This window comes from Hydra vulgaris, chromosome 15 (genome assembly GCF_038396675.1).
Source record: "Hydra vulgaris chromosome 15, alternate assembly HydraT2T_AEP".
Taxonomy (NCBI): Eukaryota; Metazoa; Cnidaria; class Hydrozoa; order Anthoathecata; family Hydridae; genus Hydra; species Hydra vulgaris.
This window is the reverse complement of record NC_088934.1, coordinates 5,125,345-5,148,187: the sequence shown is the minus strand read 5'-3', so window position 1 is coordinate 5,148,187 and position 22,843 is coordinate 5,125,345. Positions and strand designations below refer to the sequence as shown.

The 22,843-nt window shown below is 28.1% G+C and overlaps 1 protein-coding gene across 1 annotated transcript in view; it reads right to left on the bottom strand.

The window, feature by feature from the left end:
• Nucleotides 1-1,232, bottom strand: part of LOC136091369 (uncharacterized) — a 49,018-nt gene extending 47,786 nt beyond the window's left edge. The window contains exon 1 of the mRNA XM_065818843.1: nucleotides 1,006-1,232. Within this exon, the coding sequence (XP_065674915.1) occupies nucleotides 1,006-1,155 (150 nt within the window). The 5' untranslated portion in view covers nucleotides 1,156-1,232. The remainder of the gene's footprint in view (nucleotides 1-1,005) is intronic.
• Between the last annotated feature and the right edge of the window lie 21,611 nt (nucleotides 1,233-22,843).

The following is a 22,843-nucleotide window of genomic DNA, read 5'->3' as shown; positions in this document are numbered from 1 at the left end:
TTTCTTAAATAAAAAAGGTCCTTTAGAAAACAGGGGGTACGTGCCCTCCGACAACACAGGGCTACGCGCCCCCCGGCCCCCTCCCTGATGAAGTGGATAACAATCAATTAATGAAAAAGTTGTTATAATTATAAAGACTAAATTAAATAGCACCGTCTGTTGGTTTTCTTATTTAGTCTATCAGAAAATGGGGAGATTTATTTATGTTTATAAAAAATGGTGAAATGTATTTATTGCTGTTCCACGAGTTATCATTGATGAAGTCAAATGATTTATAAACGTTTTAAAAAATTTATAGATTTTCCGGAAACAAAGAGAAGAAAATACGTTGGATAAAATATTTACCTAATGCGAATTTTAAAAAGTCTAGGAACACTTTAGTATATGATCTGGTTCGCATCAAAACTTTAAAAAGATTAAACTAAAATAACATATTGCACAGTTTTCCTCTCAGATAGATTGACTGTTTACCAATTATTTATGGTTTTCTTCAACTAAAGCTTAAAACGTTTTTCAAAACTAATAATTTTTAAGAACTTTGTCATATTTTTTAAGATAAGTCAAACGAGATTTCTTTTTAGTTTAAGGCGTTTTAAAAAACGGCTACAGTATAGTGAAAATTCTCGAATAAGAATCTACTATTTGAACATTTATGTCTAAATATTTAGATGTAGAGCAAGTGCGAAGGATGGGGAAGGAAAATGAAGCCCATTCCCTCCCCCCCCCCCTCCTTCCTTCATCAATGAATTTTTTGTTAATTTAGTGCGCAAATTTGACCCTTTTAGACAACCCAGTCGGCAAATGTAGACAGTTTAGACAAATTAGTCGGCAAATTTAGACAGTCAGTCGGCAAATGTCAAAAAGCCTATTTGCACACCACCATCACCACCCCTCCCATCACCCTCCACACACACACGTGACACCTTCTTGCGACGGCCCTGCATAGTTGTATTTCAAAAATACATTTGTATTTTTGGTTTGTACACTTACAATAAGTACACTTACAATAAGTCCGGCCCAATATGGTGTCAAGGATAAGCTCAAACTCGCTTTTCCAGCCATTACAAATGATGCTATTGATACAATTAATCCGATTGCTGATTCAATGCCACCGAGTACTATAGCTGCAATTGCATGATTCCTTTCCAATGACATTTTTTTTTACTTAATAAAACAACAATTTAAAAGTGAAACTTCTTATAAATGAAACTTCTTAAAAATGAAACTTCACATTATTTCACAACTTGTTAGTTTTATAGTTTACAAACATTTGTTTGTTTATTCAGCTCAAATTTACTCAACAATTTTTTATATACTAAGTTTGATATTTGCAAAGAAGTATAGTTGACCATGGCATAAAAATTAACTGTTTTTATATTTTTTCACTCCTAACTTGGCATTGTAAATATACACGAGTTGTTTGCTTATAACAGCTTTTTTTTAGTTCATCTTTTCATTATCAAATAAAAAATTTTTTTTATCTTTTATTTATCTTTTTTTTAATTGCTATTGTTGCTTGAATGTTAAAAAAGCAAATAGAAAAAAAAGTCTTTTTTTCTCTCTTTTCTCTCTCTTCTTTTCATTGTGTTTATTAGCTCACTATTATAGTATCAAGTAGTTTTATTTATTCATTTTTTTTAATTTTTGTACTATGCAGATTGCAAACAAGATTGCGACTCCAATAAAAATTAGAAAGTTGAACAAAGCGCGACTAGTTATAACTGGGGTTTCTGCATGTATTGCTTGTTAATAGTTAAATGATTGGATGAAAACATACAGTGTAATTTGAGTCACTAACTTTGAACTTTGTAAGAGATAACAAATTTATTATAAAAAATGTAGTTAATGATCCTTTTTCCTGAAATAATTGCGCTACATTTAATTTATTAAAGCATTTTGGAAAGTTCTATGTAAATGTATCTAATGTACCAATATACTTAGTTTTAATTTTAGATTATCACGAATTGTTATTACAAAGTACACTTGAAGCTCGTTCAATTAAGTATAATGTTTCTTTTAAGTGCACACCAAAAAATGTTTTCCAAAAGATTCTTTACAAATTTCTTTTTAAAATGTTACTGTATGTGTTATCTTTAAATAAATAAATATTTTAAATATTATTCAATAAAAAAAATACTGCATGTTTTGTTTTGTGTTCATCAATTTCAAGAGAGAACCGTGTGAAAAATAGCAAACATTTCTAATATTTCAAAACTTCTATTTTTGTAAAGTTTGATAATTTATTGTTGAACAAAATTTATAAGTTAAACATCTATGATGTAAAAAGAAATTAAAATAAAACCGTCTGTTGCAGTTATAGATAGAGATTGGAGATTATGACATGGATAATATTAAGTAGAGGAGAGTGGGGCACCATGATCATCTTTGATTTTTGCATTGTAACAATTTAATGCCTTTTTTTAGACGATTAGTTTACTTGTAGAATAAATTTATCCCTACAGAATTAAATTTATTAATTATCAAAATATAACATGTTAAATTAGTGAGACTATTTAAAGTAAATTTATAAGTTTGTATCAAGATACCCGACCCATGGGGTACCTTAATACAAACTATGAGCTTTATTAAAAAAGTAAATAAAAAGTATAAAACAAAGAGAAGATTTGTACTTAAAAGACGAACAAATTAACAATTATAGCCCAAATATTGCATCCAATGGTCCAAATCACAATTAAGAAATTCAGATAATATATCGTTTTAAATGTTATTCTTCAGCGTTAATAAATAATTTTGTATCAAAATTTGATCTTCTATAATTATATTTACATAAACCTCTTAAAAATTGACTGTAAATATTAAAAAAGAAATGATTTTCATAATTGTTTATGACACAATGGAGTACTGTTTTACAGTTTTAGGGCCCCTCGCAAATGCTAATAGAAAACAATAGCTTTACTCTTAGTATCAATTAGTTTTTTCTAAGAATTTGTTTAATGAAGTAAAGAGCCTACGGGTTTTAGTTTACAAAATAATGTTATTTACCGGTATGTCTATCATTGAGTATTACCATTGAAAAGGATACTCTAAAACTTACCCACTTTAAAAACAAATAAACTATATTGTCATCAAGAAACATAAGTTTCAACCCCTTCGTAGGCCTAATAATGTATAATTATATAATTTTTTTGTCAGAACATAGCTCTAGTAGTAACTGTTTTACCATGTGAAAGTGGTTGACATAACTGTTAAGATGCCTCCACAATTACAATGTACCAAGGTGCCCCACTCTCCCCTTATTAAAGAAGTTTGCAATTTTTATCAAAAATATAAGAAATTTTAAAAAAGTGACTTTTGATAAAGTTAAGAAGTTGGTTAAAGTATCGTGCATGAAGTTTTATAAACACTTCATGTATGTATGCACGTATATATGAATGCAGTGCTGTGGTTAGTGTGTCGGAGACCCCCTCTAAAACCAGTCATTCGGGCCTTAAAGTCTTTAAGAATTTTCCACTAGGTATTACCAAAAAAATTCTTAAATTTGAAATAAAAAAAAAACAATTTCAATTGAAAGAATACTGTCTTTTAATTTAGCTATAAACACGAAAAACGAGAATTTTATTCCATAAAATTTTATTCCTAAGTGCTTGATAGCTTATATTTGATTTAACTTTTTTTACATAAAGGTTCAGTTTAAAAATATATTATTTTACAAAGCATACCTTTTTTTTATAGATTTTAGTGTAAAAAGAACTTAAACAACCCATAATGATTGGTCATTCTTAAAAAGTACAAGAAAACAGCATTTCTGTCTTTAAATAAATCTATTGTATTCTGATGGTATTAATGATGTTGTAACTTTTAGCAATACTTCCTGCTAAATGTAAGTTGGTAAACAGATGTTGCAACTTATATCAACAATATAGTTGATATAAGTTGCAACATCTAGGCTTTCATGTAACTTTTTATCGATAAGATCCATTCCTTCAACGTAAACTTTTTTTTGAAATTCTTTATTCACATGTGAGTAGTAAGGTCACAATTTATATAGTATTACAGTAACAATTTATTTTTGTCAGCAAACACGATAGTTATAAAATTGAAAGCTTTATTTAAATCGTTTATATAAACCAAAAAAGAAATTGTTTATGAGATACTACATTTTATTTCAAGTAATATTTTGTTTTGAAACTAACTCCATAAGAGATATTGCTTTCTATTTGACGCAAATTTTATACCATATTATTATTATACCACTGATTCCGTAGAATTATAGTTTTTTAAGGAAAAACTTTGTGATTTAATTTATTAAATGCTTTCAATAGATCAATAAAGGTACTTAGCGCACATTTTGACTTACCAAATTGGAGATTTTACGGATGACTTTTATAAATTCTTTTTTAAACTCTTTTGTTGAATTGAACTATTTTTAAGATATACTCATCTTCTGTAATATATAATCATTTTTAAAAATTTTGTGAAGGTTGACGGGTATAGGTCAAAAATAACATTTGATTTTTCAAAAATTAAAAAAAGTAATGACATTTTTTTAATTTTTCACTAATTTTTTCAAATTTACGTTTTTATTTGATTATCACCTGACTTGGCTTTTAGTATGATTTATATATAATTTCTGTTTGATTTTTCCCTTAGTCTTTTGATAATCCATGGGCTGTTAAAAATTTTTGGTTTGGTTATTTTTTCACAAAGTGGAAGTTTTGCTTTGTACACCGAAAAAGACCCCATTAAAGAACTTATTATATATCGTATTAGCGTCATTATTGAAGTTAATAATTTCCAAAGTAAAGATGATTATTGATAATGGAATGATTTTATATTACTATCATAATAAATACGTTTTTTTATTAAATATTTTCTCTAAGATTTTGAAATAATATTGCGTTGATTGTTAGGTAAATTAGGAATGGTCACGTAAGTAGGCTTTCACAGTTTGTTTTTAGTTATTTAGGTGTTTTAAGAAGTCTCTACGGTTTTATCATAGAGCACACCGCAAGACCAAACCCAGACCTCTGACCACTACACCAATACACACACAAAGTATGCACAAATAATGCCTCTTTGTAATTCTTTATTATAAACATTTGAGTTTTCGAGAACTCTAAGAGGACGATTGATTGATCGTTCCTGCTATAATAATTTCATTGTAAAAATTTATAAATTTTTATTATTATTAAGTTAAACATATGAGATTGTCAGACGCACTGTCAGGAGGTCTATTACCTCACTATCAGCTGGAATCCATGAAACCATCAACTGGAGTCTATAAAAACAGCGCTTTAGGATATCTTTTTTTTATATTATTTAAATTTTAATTGCTACGCCTACTTTATGGCCGTAAGAAACACAAATATTATTCCTAACGTGAAATAGAATGTTTTAGGAACTCCTCCATCTTTCTTATTTGTTTATCGATCTAATAAATTTGTTTCAAAACTAGCAGAATGAAATTCATAATTCATCTTCAAATAAGTTTTAAAAATAACTCTATTATTCATACTATGAATGATATAGTTTTATAAGACTTTGAAGAAACCTAAGTTTCTGTGAAGCGAATTATCGTCACCTTAGAATTATGTTGTTGAATATCCTTGTTTAATACTGATTATAAAATATGTAGAATCCGACATAGCTTATCAAAATTTTTAGGTCTTTTTTTTTTAATCCAAAAAGAAAATCTTATTTATAACAATATCCGGGTATTAAACAAACCAATAGTTTAACTGAATGCGTGTTTAATTGTTTAAAGTTGTGAAAATATTAACAAAAATAGTAAAGACATTCCTTATAATAATAAAATCGGACTGTTTTACAAAATAAAAATTAAACAATGAGTTAATCATAACTTAATTTTTTTACGTCAGAAGACAGTAGCATCATTGAAACTATAGAAAAAAAGTTTCTGAGCCGGACGCGATAACTTACATGTAATTCATTGAATACACAATGTTATAGAGGGTTATATTAAACAATTTATAAATATACAGTTCAATTGGTCTGATAACAAGAAAAGAGTTTTAAATTACTAATAAGACTCTAAGAAATCGTAGATAGTATTACAATATATTATAATTATAATATATTACTAATAAGACTCTAGAAACCGTAGATGGTATTATAATACATTATAATTATAATATATTATAATACTATCTACGGTTTCTTAAAGTCTTATTAATAGGCTTTATTTTTTTTCTCTTTTCTTTTATCGGCCTTTTTGTTTTTAAAATCAATTCATATTATTATTTGTAATACATTACATATATAATCGTGTTTGCTAACATTTTTACAAAATGAAATAACATAAAAATAAGAAACTGAAAAAAAATTTCTTTACCCAACATATATCACAAACTTGAAGAATTATATTTTTATAGTTCTTCAAGTTTAGGGGCGGATATATATGTCTATAAAAATGTAATTTACTTCACATTTTTAGGTTCAATCAAGCATTTTTTATTATTCACGGTTACGGCGTGCATATTTTTAAACCAGTACTAGATACCTCACTACGTCCCTGGTAGTACCGCGCTCAACTTGTTTCTCCGCGCAGCGGCCTTATTCGTCGTAGTTCGAGTTTCGGAGTTATAGAGTTGAGAGAGGTTTATAACCAGAAGTAGCCTCCTTGTCTGTAGTGGCCTTCACGGCCTTGGGGAGGTGAACTAAAAAAAAAAGATACAACCATTAACGCGGGAAGAAAAAATAAAATTGCATAAATTATGTCTTAAATAATTAACAATCCCACGGGCATATTTTAAGCTGATTTCCAATAAAAGGTATACGTATTTAAGGCAAATTTTAATAAAAATTTATTTACGTCATTTTAACTACATTTAAATTTAGTTAAACTTATTAAAGAAAGAAATAATAGAATAATACATAAATACACACACAGATATATATACATATATATATACATATATATATATATATATATATATATATATATATATATATATATATATATATATATATATATATATATATATATATATATGTATATATATATATATATATACATGTGTATATATATATATATATATATATATATATATATATATATATATATATATATATATATATATATATATATATATATATATATTTATATATAGATATATATTTAGATATATATATATATATATATATATATATATATATAGATATAAATATAGATATATGTATTTATATATATATAAGAATCTTATATAAACATATCTATTATAAATATATCTTATATAAATATGTTTATAATATATAATATCAATTGTGTAATTATATTATAATTAGATATAAGTTTATTTTATCGCTTCTAACGTTAGGCCTATTTTGCAAGAACTGTGTAAAAAAATCAATACTTTTAGTTTTGATTATAAAAGCGATCGCTTTTACTTATTTGTAAATAAAGATTATTCATTAAGTATCTAACCGAAGAAACACGAGTGTTTCTGAGACATTTATCTGATGTAAAATTAACAATTGTCTGACCTAACACTGTAATATACTACAAAAAATTTAAAATATATTCATATAAAGACTTAAATTTAAGTGCTCTATTTCTGCAACATTTTATTGCAAAATATAGATGTCGGGCGAAAATGAATAAAATAATTTGTAAAAATGCAAATTGGCTTTTTTACGGTTTTTCCACAATGCACCGCTGAATAACATTTAACCAAGAAGTTAACGCTTTCTTTCCTACCAATCTAGCTTATCTAACCAGAGCCAACATTCCTCGGATCTCTCGGCTCTGTGTCTGACTGCGTAAAAGTTGATAAACCAACTTGCACTTGCTTAACAATATTTACATTATGGCTTTCCTGTAAAAATAACCAGTCTACTAAAATTGCCTGCACAAATATTTTATCAAAATAGGAAGTGTGTAATTACATTATGACTTTACTGTAAAAATAAGCAGGTTGCATCTATTAAAATTACTTGCACAAATATTTTATTAAAATAGAAAGTGTGTGGTGGCAAAGCGACGAAAGTTTATCTTCTATTGAAAAACAAAACAGAAAAAAAGCATTACAGTAATATAAACTTAAACGAAGTGCCTATTTGTAAAACCGAACGGACGAATATCGTCAGAGGTTGTTTGTCCGTCTGGGTGTAGGAATATCACCAGCCAAATTTTAAAGTAGAAAAATTTACTAAATTAAACCCATATATAAGCCGTAGGCAAAAGTAAACTGAATGGCGTAAGGTAGGAAGTCAATTAGAACTATTTTTAAAGTAATTATAATCTACTTTAAAAAGTAGACATGCTTACAATTGTATTAAGTATTTAATTATTTTTAAAAAAAAGTATAAACAACTCTACCATTTTGGGATGATAAAGGTAAAACCGAACTAACAAACAAACAAAAAAAAGAGAGAAAACAATATTAGACATTAAATTCGCAACCAAACTAAAACATACATTTTTTAGAGTTAAAATGATTGTTAAGAAAAGTGACAAAATTGCAAAAGCATTTCAATTTATCTTAAATACCACACGTTTCATTTTCAGAAACATTTGTTACTAAACAATACTTTAATTTTTTTTGATATATATATATATATATATATATATATATATATATATATATATATATATATATATATATATATATATATATATATATATTAAATTATTACCGTTTTTTTATTTGACTGGAATATATTTATTAACAAAATGAAGACAGTAATACAAAATATTTTTCAAAAATAAATGTATTGCATCAGCTATATTATTCAAACAAACAACTAAGAATTTGATAAAATTTAATGAGATTTGGAGTTTGGCCTGTTATCTTTGATGGCTCATGTCAAGCAACGTTTTGCTTTTTTTATACGCGACTTTGCATCTATCAATGATGGCCTGCCAGCTGCCATTCTATGATTACCCTTCGGTATATTTCCATTTTATCTTTATTCGGTATATTTCCGGCTTATAGATGTCGGTTGAACTCGATGCACTAAATATGGCCGACGTAGCTACAGCTAAACTAATTGTTTGCAAAAAATCAAAAGCTAGATTTTTTTTTTTTACAATAACATTGACAAATGACGTAATGTTTTTTTTCCTGAATGCCCACTTAGTGCCAGTATTCTTGTTAACTGATTTGTCATTTTGTAAATGTTCATCTAAACCTGTAGCAAGAATATTTTATTTAAAAAGCATATTAAAATCAAACAATTCAACAATAAGTTAAAAGATTGAAGTAGCTAACTTTTGAAATATGGATTTATTAAAGAAAATGTAGGCATTAGTAAGTTTTTCTCGACATAAATTGTTGTAGTTTGTCGAATCTTATTAAAACGCTCACAACTTGGTATCAAAAGAAAAGTGTAGGAGTGGGCTACAAATTTATAATAGTTTAAGATCATTAACAATGATGCAAGATAAATCTAAAGAAAGAATTTCAAATTAAAAATATGTTTAAATTTTTACCGTCATGTTTTTCATTTATAAAGCCCTCTTTCTTTTAGGCTATCATATGTCGGATTATCTATTTTTTCTTCTATTAAAGTGTTTACTCTTTCTGAAAAAATAAGTTAGATATCTTAACTTTAGCACTTGTGTAAGACTTGAATTTGTATAAATAACTTTGTCAGGTATCTAATACTTATTGTGAACTTATATAAATACTACTTAAATGATTTTATGTAACTGGCTTTGTTTAATGCTAAATTTTATATGAATTAAAAACACTCCCGCATCACAATTAGTCTCTTCTAGACCAAGAAAAAAATATGTGGGCATCCATAATCACCAAGTGCTAAAATAGCTAGTAAATAACGCTCTTTTTCCGTAACAACGGGAAGATTTGGTAAGCTAAATTCAAAGTTTAAGTGTAAGAATGCTTAATATTTGCAAAAAACCTCCGGTAACTCCGTTATAACAACTACAAACTTCCAACTTTGAATTTATTACGTAAGTTTTATTACCATCAGAGCTTGGGACTTCATAAACAAAATTATAAATTTTTTTAACATGGTGAACATTATAGTTTTTGTAATGTTGTAAAGATTTTCATTGAATTATCTTGGAGTAGATTTAGGATTAAAAGCAAAATCCCACAACCTCTCGCATAAATAGTTCTCAAGTGCAGTCACTGTAAAATCAATGGGAGTTACCAAATTGTATGCTCATGTTCGTTTTAAAACAATATTTTTTAAAACGAACTTGAGCATACAAATTGGTAGTACTTTCATTTTTTAAACAAATAGTACTTTCACTGAAATTATTAGTATTATGGTTTCTTGTAATTGTAGACATTCGATATAGGAGACACCATTCAGTTTTGCGTACAAGCTTTTTTTCGAGATTAGCTACAAATATGGGATGTTCAATTCTTATTTCATTTAGAGCATTCTGGAGATCTTCTTCTGTCCTTGCATACATTACCGATAACATAAAAGTAACGGAATACAGTTTTTACATTAAACAAAATAAAATAATAAATTAAATCGTTATTGAATTTATTTTTGTTAATATTATATTTTATATACAAAAAATATTAAACTTGTTAATTAAATCTGGAAAAAAATAACAGTCTTCTTGAAATTTTTCCATGACTCTTATTCTGGAAGATTTTTCAAGATGGGTAGAAATCCATTTCCAATGTGCTTGCCCAACTTGAAAGTGATACAAAAGTTTACATTAAGGTTTTACAATAAATTGTGTAGGCATAAACTGCCTGTCAATCTAGTTATATAATACTTTGCAATTACAGAGTTTGTCTAACTAACAGAAAATAAGATATGGATTAGTTGTAGAGAAGCCATTCATTTTTTAGTTGATTGTCTAGAAGCAGCTTAAACGTTTTTAGAGATAACACAGATACAAAGTCATTAGGATGAGAGTTCCACTTATTTATTAATCTTAAAGAAAAAAAGTTCATACATAAATTTAATCGTGAAGATTGTTTTTTAGATTATATTCATGACCACGAGTAAATACATCAGCTATTTATTTCAAAAAGACTTTTACCACTATTGTTATTTTTGCACCATTTATAGACTTTTTTAAAGATGGCAAAACTGATAAAAGTGCATTTTTTTTCAGCAGATGATTCATCAGTCATGAAAGCTTTACGAGTCTGAATCAAAATTAATTGTTACTCAGTAAGTTTGTGTTGCATTAAGTATATACAGTTGTAACAGTAAAAGTCAAAAATTTAAAAATTGACAAAAAATAAAAATGTGACCAGCTTATGTCATGGCACACTAATTCTGATCACATTTGCAATGGGTTGATGTATATTCCCATTATTTTTAAATGTTTGTTAAACCAAAATAATAAAGTCTAATTTGAATATTTTGGCATTTATAAATTATAAAATTAAACACAATTTAGGAACTGAAAAATGGGTTATATAGGGTAGTAATAATATATAACTAAATAACTCCAGTTAATTTAACTGTATTATGTCAAATAATGGGAAGCGACATCAATTAGATACAAGTTAAAGTATAAAACCTAGATTATATCCGAAATTAGTAAATACAAGAATGTAAACTTTACACTCTCAAAGGTTTCATAAAGTGTATAACCCACTAGCAGCAATGAATTAAGGGATAATTTATTCCTTGTAGTGGCCCTTTATACTTTTATTGAAAGATTATATATAACAATTTTAAAATAGTACTCACACTGCCACCTCCAAAAGCATTTGGATGTTCATCTTTAAACAATTGGAAGGCTTGTCTGTAGTTTTCCTTTGTTTGAGCTTGATGAAAAAGCATAACAATAGGCGTAACGCCTGCTTTTTTTTTTTTTTTTTTTTTTTTGTTATTCACCTCCTCAAGGCCAAGAAGGCCACTACAGATGAGGAGGCTACTTAATAGTGGTTATAACCCTCTCTCAACTCTATAACTCTGAAACACGAACCTTGACAAACAAGGCCGCTGCGCGGAGAAACAAGTTGAGCGCGGTACTATCAGGGACGTGGTGGGGATCGAACTCGGAACCTCTCGCTTATGAAGCGAGCACTTTTACCACTACACCACTACCGCTTTAATTGCCACTGTAAAAGTAGTAACATTGAAATGAGTACTGTCACAAGACGAAGTTGAGTCAATAAATATAAGCCCAGAAGATGCAAGATTTTGTTGCACTCTTACCATAATTGTGTTACCACTTTTACAGACTAAATACTTCTTTCATCTCTAAATGATACCTTCGCTCCTAAAAAGTTTTAAATCAAGAGTTACATTATTATTGACATCAAGCCTCCTTAGCCCAGGTGAAAGCAACTCAAATAAGAGAAAGAAAACTGATACAAAATCCCCGCTTGAGTATTATTCAGGTAGGTACTATTGAGAAACTGGTGGAATTATATTGAACACATTAGTTGTCATGTAACAAAGGTGTTAGTTGAAGTGTAATATTATATATTTAGACTTTAATGATTTTTTTAAGTAATTATAATAATGACAAAGTAGTTGTTATAAAAATGTAATGTTAAATCTTAAAGAGTAATCACATGCCTAAGTCAAAAGTCAAAAATTTTAAAAAATAACAACAATGACTAAAAACAAAAAAATCAGTGCACATTTAAAACTAATGTAGACTATCTGTACTGCAACCGTTACAGGTTTGTTGTTTATTAACGAACTGTTCTTTGATGAGAGACGTTTAGATAACTGTAACTTTACTAAATCTTTTTACAAAAAAATAATAAAACAGTTTTACAACGAAAGATATGAAAAGACTATTAAAAAGTAATAATTTGTTCATGAGAAACAAATCTAAACAAGAACAAAAAATTTAATATGATTACTTAAAACAAATATTTGTGAATACCTTGCTTTTTATACTCGTTTCTTTATGCACACGTTTCTTTATGTTTTTGTAAAGGACCAGTTTTACTAAAATGAGTTTTTTTATAGAGTGAGTGTAAATAGTATACTGAATATACTTTTGGAATTCTAGAAGCATCAGCAAGAGTGTTTACTCTTACTTCTTGAGACATTTAAATTTGATCTTTATGTAACTGAATTGCTTCAGTTAAATAAAGATAAAATTGTCAATTCCAGGACACATTTATAATAGCACAAAGAGGTATTTTCAGATTTAAATATACAACATTTTTTATAGTATCTCTATTAAGCTTTGTTATTTTAATACAAACAAAACTATTGCATTTAGCATGTCTAGTTGTTTATTTTATCTTCGCACTTGTTGTGTGAAGAATATAATATTATTTTTTGATTCATCGCTAAAAAGTATGTTTTTCCACTGGTCTGCAGTCTAATTTTGATGTGCGTTGGCAAACGCAAATCTTAGCTTTCTATTTTTAAAAGAAGTTAGCGGTTTTATGTTAGGTATTCGAGACAACAACTTTGCTTCGTTAGCTCTTCGTCGCACAGTGCGATTAGAGATTTGTAGTTCAAGTTTTTCGGTTAATTTTGTGGATGACAAAAATTGATCTTTTTCAAGCTTTTTAACAATTATTCGACCTAGTCTTTGTAATATTTTTCTTGGACGTCCACCCCGATAGTTTGTTTTATAGCAGTCACGAGATCCAAATGATTTGACAGTTTAGCTTACAGTCGATTTAGCTATATTATATTTTATAATTTTAGCTTGACATTTTCCGCTTTTAAAATCTTTTATAATATTTTCACGTAAAACACTTCCTAATTTGTCGTAAGCTAATTTAAGTTGCAATATACGCCATATATGACGAGTTAAATCTATTTTTAGTTAAACTGAAAAAATAATGGGTCAGACGTTCCAAAATCTATTCTATTATTTTAGAGTAATGTTATGATAAAAGTGAAAACAAAAAAATACGGTAAATTGAATAAAGGCAATGAAATCTTATAAAAAAAGCATCGTCTTGATTTGTCCACCTTGTTTTGTCCAAAGAAAAATGTTGTTTGTTGAGAAAAATGTGTTATAAATTTTTTTTGTGATTCTTAGTATAATTCAAACGTTTTTAATTTTGTTAAGAACATAATAAACTATTTAAAAATTAATATGTACAATTGTTTTACTAGTTTTTTTTAGTTTTTGATCAACTTTTGTTCTAAATTTAAGTTTGTCCACCATGTTTTGTCCGATACTGTATATATATATATACATATATATACATATATATATATATATATATATATATATATATATATATATATATATATATATATATATATATATATATATATATATATATTTATATATTTATATATTTGAGCTCCCAAATTCAAACGGTTCAAAAATTATGATGTTTTGAAATTCAGCCTAAAACGTTCCTTTTTTTACTAAGTCCGCCATTATGGATTTTGTAGTACTCAACGCCGTTAATGCAAGTTCTCAAACTTTTTTGTCTTGTTTGTTCTCGGTGATATCAAACATATTTTTTTTCCGGTCTGCAACATTTGTTTTTAAACAATATGATATGTTAAGTTTTAAAAGATATGTTAAGTTTAACCAATATCTATATATATATATATTGTTTAAAACTTAACATATCTTTTGCGATGGAGTATGAAAATATGTATATATATTTTCTACAAAAAAATAAAATATATATATATATTCAAATAAAAAATATATATTAATCTATGATAATTTAAAGACCGGAATTTTAGTTAAATTGTTTTATGGCATTATAAAATAGGGATGGCTCACATCACAGTAATGTTTGAATTTCGAGCTTAGACTTTTAAATAAACCTTAAGAGGTTTAACTTTAAAAGTCTAACTAGTCGTATGTCAATTTGTGTGCTTCACACTCATACTAATAAAAACTTTCATATAAAATGGAAAAAACAGATTTTAAACTTGAAATAACTAATTTTTTTCGACCTTTAATATGTTTGCAGACATATGACTGGTTAGAAATTAAACATATAACTTAAAACTTGTTTGAAAAAGTTGTTTTCTCAGTTTAATGTTTTAACTTCATTGAGAGCAGCACTATTTTATGCCAAAATATGGTCCATCAACTATAAAGCAAAATTTTATATCTAAACTTGAGTAATTAAAAAAAAATTTAACTTTGTTTGACTTTAGACAAACTAAAGCGCTAGGAGAAAAAAAAAACTTTTTTTTCTAAAAACTATTCGGGTTAAAAAAAATGCAGCGAAACATAACCTTTTTATAAAAACGCTAAATTCGTGTATTTTCCAGTACATGCATTAACCGCGTTGAGTAGGGTAAATACGCTAATTAACGGCCATTAACCATTTACTGGCCACTTTTAAAAGCTTTTCTCATAAAAATTTAGGGTAATTTAATGCTATTTCGCCCATCACTCAATCTCGCCCACCATCTTTAATTGCTTATATGTCCGTTAACACACACGCTACATCATCACAAAGACATTTATTTAGAGCAGCAAGCCAACCTTTATGAGCATCATAACAACCAACCTCAGAGGAACCGTAAATAAAGAATTATTACTTAAGGAAAATTTGTTTAAGGAAGATTTTTGCTAAGTTTTTTGCTACTTAATTTGCCGAATTCAAACCAGCTAATGCAGCTCTACCGAGTTAATTAGTTATTGTGCATTTTAGATTATAATTTTATTTTGTTCTCCACATTTTATTCTCTAATTGTAATAACATTTACAATCGTTTGAAATAGTAGAATATTCATAAAGTTTTTTCTGCTCGATCTCCCAATTAACTTGATCTCGCCTACAGAATAAATATATTATCCCCCAATGCATTCAACCTCGCCTCGGGTGGGCGAGAATAAATGCAGCATGTTACATTAAGATATATTTATGAGATTTAACTCTTTCCCTACCAGCGGTTTAAAAAAAAAAACCTTTCGCCGTACTCCTATTATTTTTTGATTAAATTGGGATGACATATTTAAAAAATAATCGGAATTCAAAATCATAAAATTTCGAATTTTGGACATCATTTTTTGATTGCTTACAAAGAAGTATATTTTATATGTGTTTTTATTCTATATACTATTGAGGAAATTATTTTATAAATTAATTACCCTTAATTCAACATTGGCATTATCGTAAAATTAAACTGGATGTAAAATTGGACAGGATAAAATTGATTCTGGATGGGCACGGTTCTCACAACTTCATTGAGCTTATTGATATTGCTATCCAGAACCAGATAGATATAGTTAAAATGCCTTCACACATATCAAACTGGTTTCAACCATGCGACCGCACCTTATTCAAGTCACTGAAAGATTATTATCGCTCTAAAGCACAAGATCTGATGGGTCAGTTTCCAGCAATTATTACTTGTCGTTCAAATTTTTCAGGTATATTTGCTTCAGCTTGGAAAAAAGCAATGACTCCTAGTAATACTACATCTGGGTTCAAGTTGTGTGGAATTCAATCATTTATTCCTCAGACTATTCCGATTGATGCATATTTGCCAAACTATCTACACCCAGTAGAGGATATTTTAGCTATTTCAACCGTTGATAATATTTCAATACCTGGTGCAGATAATGATCAAGGCGTTGAAAACGTTTTGCATAGTGGTACAGGTGAATCATTGATTGGCATAAACGAGAATGAAAATCTGAATGTACATGAGAGTGCAGCAGATATTGGACTTTTTATCAATGTTAATAATGTCATGACTCAGGATACATCGCAATGCTTAAAAATAATGGAAACTGAAATGAATCCTGCTCAGTTGACAAGCTACAACTATCGGTTTGAAAACGGCTTTGATCTTGCTTGCGACAACGAGTTTGTGACCTGGTGTGCGCTGAAACGTTTAGTTCTCAACAACATGTCAAAAAATATGTCTGAACATCAAAATCAAGCATTAACAAAAGAAACAGAAGTCACTGAAATCAATTGTTCTTCGGTTATTATTAGACTATTTTATTTTTGCTAATACTACTATACAATAAAAATCATTATTTAAAACTTTAGTCAGCAACTTTGATGCTCATATTTTATGTACAAATTGATAAAAATTCCGAATGAAGTATAAAGTTTACTAACTTGCATTTCGATAGTATTATTTATTGTTTTCTTAGGAATTCCAATCATCAATTGTTCAAAAAAAAAATTTTTTCAGACTTCGATGATTCTATGGACGCTGGAAAGGTTGCTATTCTTCTAGAACAGTTACAAAATGGTACTGAAGAAGATAACGCAATTCACAGTTTGCTACAAAGAAACGCTTTTATTTTAAAAGCTAAAATTGTTGTTCCTGATAAGCAGCTTGCATATTTGGTCAATCCAGTTGAAGAAAAAAATGTTGATTTCATTGTGAATAGTTTTAAAAAAAAATAATCTTAGAACCACTTATAACACCAAAATTGAAATCTGCTACAGTTTCAGATTTTCCATTTGCAAACTCATCCTACCCTGGTAAGTCAATTATTTCACGTGATCAATATTTTCATAGCAACAATGCAACTTTTAATGAACTTTAAAGTAATTTAAAATCTTTAAAATTATTTCAATATTAGTACTTTTATTGAATACATGTTTTTATATATGTGCAAGTGATGGAGATAATGATGTCTTGACATATCCTAAGGCCACTGCACGGAAAAAGCGAACAGACATGATCAGCTAAAATACTTCGTTTTAACTTCTCAAGAAGCATACTCAGCGAAGCTGAAATTTTACCAGGACAAAATTAAACAGGAAAGAGAAAAATGCGAAAGAAAACAACTGCGACTTATCAATGCTGCTAAGCGACTCAAAGAAAAAGAAGAAAAAAAAGTATTGGATGAGAAAAGAAAATTAGAAAATTTTGCCAACAAGTCTACAGCAACAACAAAAAAAAGAAGTTCATATCACTATCATCTTTATTGCAACCATGGGTTGGTCCTGAGAACAATAATGACTAATATGTACCAAATATTTTAAAATCTTTTTCATATAATAAAAAATGCATACAATTTCGAACTATATATATAAACTTTTTTATAATTTTTATTTAAGAACACTCTAATGGTCTTATGTACGTTAAGACCTAATGGTTTTATTAATTTTGTGATAAGACCTAATGGTGTTATCACAAAGCACCGCCACTAGGGCATAAGTATTTAATGAGTTGGTTCCACATTTCAAGCATAACCAATAAAATATAATTGCTTTGAACAGAATTCGAACTCCCAACCCTTGTATTACGAGTCCCATCCAGATCCAGGTCAGAATTTAAGGAGGGGTGAAAGTTTGCATTCACAAAAACCCCATGGTTTTTTACTTTTCTAATTAAAATAGTGTAATCGAACATAGAAATTAACTAACGAGATTTAATCTCTCTAACCTGTATATAACGTCACCCTAGGCGAGTATAAGTTCTTTTTGAAAGGCAGACAGTGGGCGACTTTAAATCAAAATGGCGAGATTGAGTTCAAGTGGGCGAGATTCAGTGCTTTTGACACACAGTACCATTAGTTTTTAATGGTAATGTCAAACACTTTTAAAGAGTCTACAATAGCCTGCGTAGTTTTGTAGCTGAAATACTAAGCTATCGAATGAGGTATTGTGCAGCAGTTTAGGTCTACAAAATGCCTTTCAAATGTTATTTTAGTGTGGATGTGAGCGAGGTTTGATTAAGTTACCCTATGGCACATGTTGTCCTATGTTATTATTTAAACTCAATGTTTTTAACTTCATTAAACCTTTGTGAATATCGCAATCTCAGGAAAGTTCTATAAGGTTTTAGTCGCTAAAACTAAATGTCAAAAACATTATAACAAATGTAACAATTTTACGCTTTGTTTTCTTAAATTCATACTTTATAGTCTTTTTTTTTGTGCGTTGCGAGTATTTGTGCCAGTCCTTTCAGGAAAGAAAATCTTATAAATAAAAAAAAAGAAAAGATAAATATATTATGTACGCTTTAAAACAAAAATATTTAGTTGATGTTTCACATATAATGTTTTAACTGAATTAGATTAATCATTTTCTAATAAACCATTTACTGGCCGGTTAATTATTCCATTTACTGGCCATGGCCAATAAATAGTCTCATGTATAAATATTTTTTAGTTTCACATTTTCTCACACTTAGTTATTATTCATGTGCGAGAAAAGTTAAGTTAAGATATTAACAACATCCACATTTTAAAATAATTTCTGATTTTCTAAGTTCATTCTACTTTTAAAGTTACTTTAAAAGTAGAATGTTCAATCATTTTAAAGTTACTTTTAAAATCATCGAAATTTTTAAAGTTACTAATTTTAAAGTTACTTTAAAAGTAGAATGAACTCAGAAAATTTTAATTAATTATAATTATAGTTAATTATGTTCTGATAACGTAGATTTAATAAAAATACACCATTAAAGTAAATATATGATTTTCCTAAAAGTATTTTATGAATGTATGTTTTTATTTTTTTATTTTTAATTGATAATAATATTATATAAAACCATGAAACTTGTTATTTCATCAAGGATAACGAAAAAATGCATGCTGTGGACTGAGAATAACATGAAACTAGCAGTACATGCAGTTGCATCAGGTATGTCTCAACGGAAAGCAAGTGTATCATATAAAGTTCCGCAATCGACTCTGCAAACCATAATCTCTGGAAAGTCCAAAATAGGAGCGAAACCAGGGGAATTGCTAGGTGACCTTGAAGAAAAACTAATTGATTATGTTGGAAATTGTGCCTAAATGGAAATCGGAGCTTCCAGCTCACACCAGCAACTGATTGAAGCCTGAAAACTGTCTATTCTGAGGAATGCCAAGCAATGATGAATGACTTGCCAAATGAATGCCAAACAATGATGAATGAGGAATGCCAAACAATGATGAATGACTAAAAATTGCCTATTCTGAGGAATCTCAAACAATGATGAATGACTTACTACCCAGGTGTAGTAGTGTCATTCTAACTTTTGTTGTTTATTTTCAAAAACATGGAAATATGCTATGACTGACACAAATATACGCTCAGGATTTAGAGCTTGTCGAATTTATCGCTTTAATCCAGGTGCTATTCCTAAAGAGACATGCATCCTAAACGTTTTATATAGTAAAATTTCAGATGTGTATAATAATTCAGATATATTATTCAGATGTATATAGTAAATTTTCAGACCTGTCCCAAGTCAAAATGTATGCAAAATTTCAATAATAAAAAACCTTCCATTATTGCCTGATCTATCAGAAAACAGCTCAGCAATTAACTCGCTGTCTTCTACCAAACCAGTAAAAGAAAATAAGTTTTTAATTCAAGACAATGCTGTGCAATATTTAAATATTGTTACAGAACACAGCTTTGCAAGAGTCAAACCGGTACAAGAAAATGAGCTTACTGATTTTTCTGTTCAAGACAATACTCTGGGTTTGAATATTGATACTGATATAGTCTTGAAGAAGTAGAAGTAATTGAATCAACATTAGATTCAAATGATAAAAAAAAGGTTTTTTGCAAAACATTAACAGATCTTCCATTTCCATTTGTTAATTCATCTTTTCCATCAGACAAAGATTGATATGTTCTTGCATATCCTTCACCACAAATTAAACAAACAAAAAAACACTCAAAAAACTGTAATTTAAAGTTTTTTGTTCTGACCTCAGAGGAGACTTATAATGTAAAGCTTGAAGATAGGGCTTCAAGGGTAGCTAGTAAAAATAGAAAAGTTGAAAAACAAAAGATTTTAAATAGAAAAAAAAGAAAATTCTGCAAAAAAGAAGCTAGATCATATATCAAACTTGAAGAAATTGACCAAGGTGAATGAAAAAAAATGGTATTTTATAAGAAATATTTTTTTTAAGTTTTTTCGTTCATGTTAATTCATCTTAATGAGTGTATAAATAATTTAATTGAACAAGTTATCTTGATTTTATGGTGTGCTTTTTATTGATTTTTTTTTAATTTTATGATAATTAATCAAGTACAGTGCTCTATTCAATCAAATACAGCCAACGGCCAATAAATGGTTAAGATGGCCAGTATTTAGTAAAATTGTTTACCTTTAATATCTGGGTTATATATAATTTTATGTTATTTATAATCACAATAATTTTTACTTAAAATGTCAGAGCTTTTAATTCTCTAAAATTTTTTATATAGTATGTAAGATATATTTAATTATTTTTCTGTAACTGAAGTTTCTTGTAAAAATGTGGTCAGTAATTGGCGTAAGTACCCTAGTACTTTTAATTGAATAATTTAAGATCTAGTGGAAGAATGAGACTAAAAATTTGTACCTGACCATTTTTGAGGGTGCTGAAAGTGCAGATAAATTAGTTAAAATTAAATTTTTTGATAGTTATTTTTCTATTTTAAAATGGCCCGTCAAATTTTTTGTTTTGTTATTATGGGTTGCGCTTTCATTAATTCCCAGAGTTGACCAAGTCTCATGGATTCGATTTTTTTTTCAGGTTTTTTAAAGCATAATAAAGATATGTCATTTTGAAATTTAGACAAAAAATTTCTTTATTTGGCCTTTATTCTTTATTATAGATTTTATAGCGATACTCTTAGTGTGAATAATTTAAGTTCTAGTAGAGAAATATGACTGAAAATTTGTACCTGACCATTTTTATAGATATTGAATACAAAGATGAAAAGAAATTAACCCGATTCCAAATATTTTAGAATAATTTTTGAATTTTGAAAATTTAAACAGTCCTTTTTTTTTCTTGTAACCGTAATTTGCATTTCACTCATTTCTGGAGTTGCCTTACTCTCATTGTGAAATAAGATGTTTTGGAAAAGTTTAGGTTTCTGAAAGAAAATAAAAAATCACATTGCTTTGCATAACTTGCATATTTATGATCAATATTTTCAAAAGTATACATGGAAATATAATTTATTATGCAACACATTGAAAAAAATAATTTCTTTTTTTATTATTCTAAAAATTAGGTATTAATTCAAAATATTGGTTGCATGCTAAAATTTTAGGTTACATGCTCAAATGTTGCGTTAAAAAATAAGAAACTAAAATGCAAACTTTTTTGAAAAATATCAAAAAACTTCTTTATTGAAAAAAAAGCTCAAAAATAAAAATGAAAAGGAATAACCAAATATTACTAAAATTAAAGTTTATATCATTTAAATAATGAAAGAAAATATTAATCAACTTTCACTGAAAATATAAAACTTGTTCAAATAGAGTTTCATCTTCTTTTGAGATTTGGTACTGACGCCCAGAAGATGTTGAAGGTATTTTAACAAGAGAAATGACATTCATTATTGGCACCCAGCAATTATCATCCCGCTTTGGCCAGTAGTAAAACCGACTTAGATAATGTGGATGCATAAACTTTACCATAAAATCATCATTTTCTTTATCAATTTGAGCCAGTAAAAATTGTCGTATTTGCAAAATAGGTATTGTGACATCACAATATTGTCAATTTTAATAATTTCATGTTTTTGTTTTTTGAGGAAGTCAAATGTTAGAGCAAAATCATAATATTCGGATACTCTTTTCATTTTTATAATTAAATGAGATGGTATAAATTGATGGAAACTTCTTTTCCCAGGAATAGTGGTTGCTATTAAAAGTCTATCAGTAAGTTTGTTTCATACTAGCTCCATTTCTTCAGCATGACGTACACAAATGTATTCCCACTGATTGACTTTTGACAGTATTCAAACATTCAAAGATTGGACTCTGCAAGCTAGCTGTTGCAACAAGCTTTTTAACAGTGCCACCTATTCCATCGCAGGGAGATTTGCCATGGCTTGTTGCAAAGAAATTCCACATGCAACGAACAGAAAAATTTTGAGCGCGGTGACATAAACTGTAAAAATGTTTGCAGTTTTTATACTGCCCTGTACAGTCATTAAAAATATAATGAATTTTTGCAATTGTGGGACAAAGATGAGTTTTAATATGATTAATAGTTTTGTGCATAACTTCATTGATAAACCAACATCATGACTCAAATCATCTGAAATTACACAAAAAAAAGATATTTTTAATTTCACTTTCTTGTAGTAGATGACAAC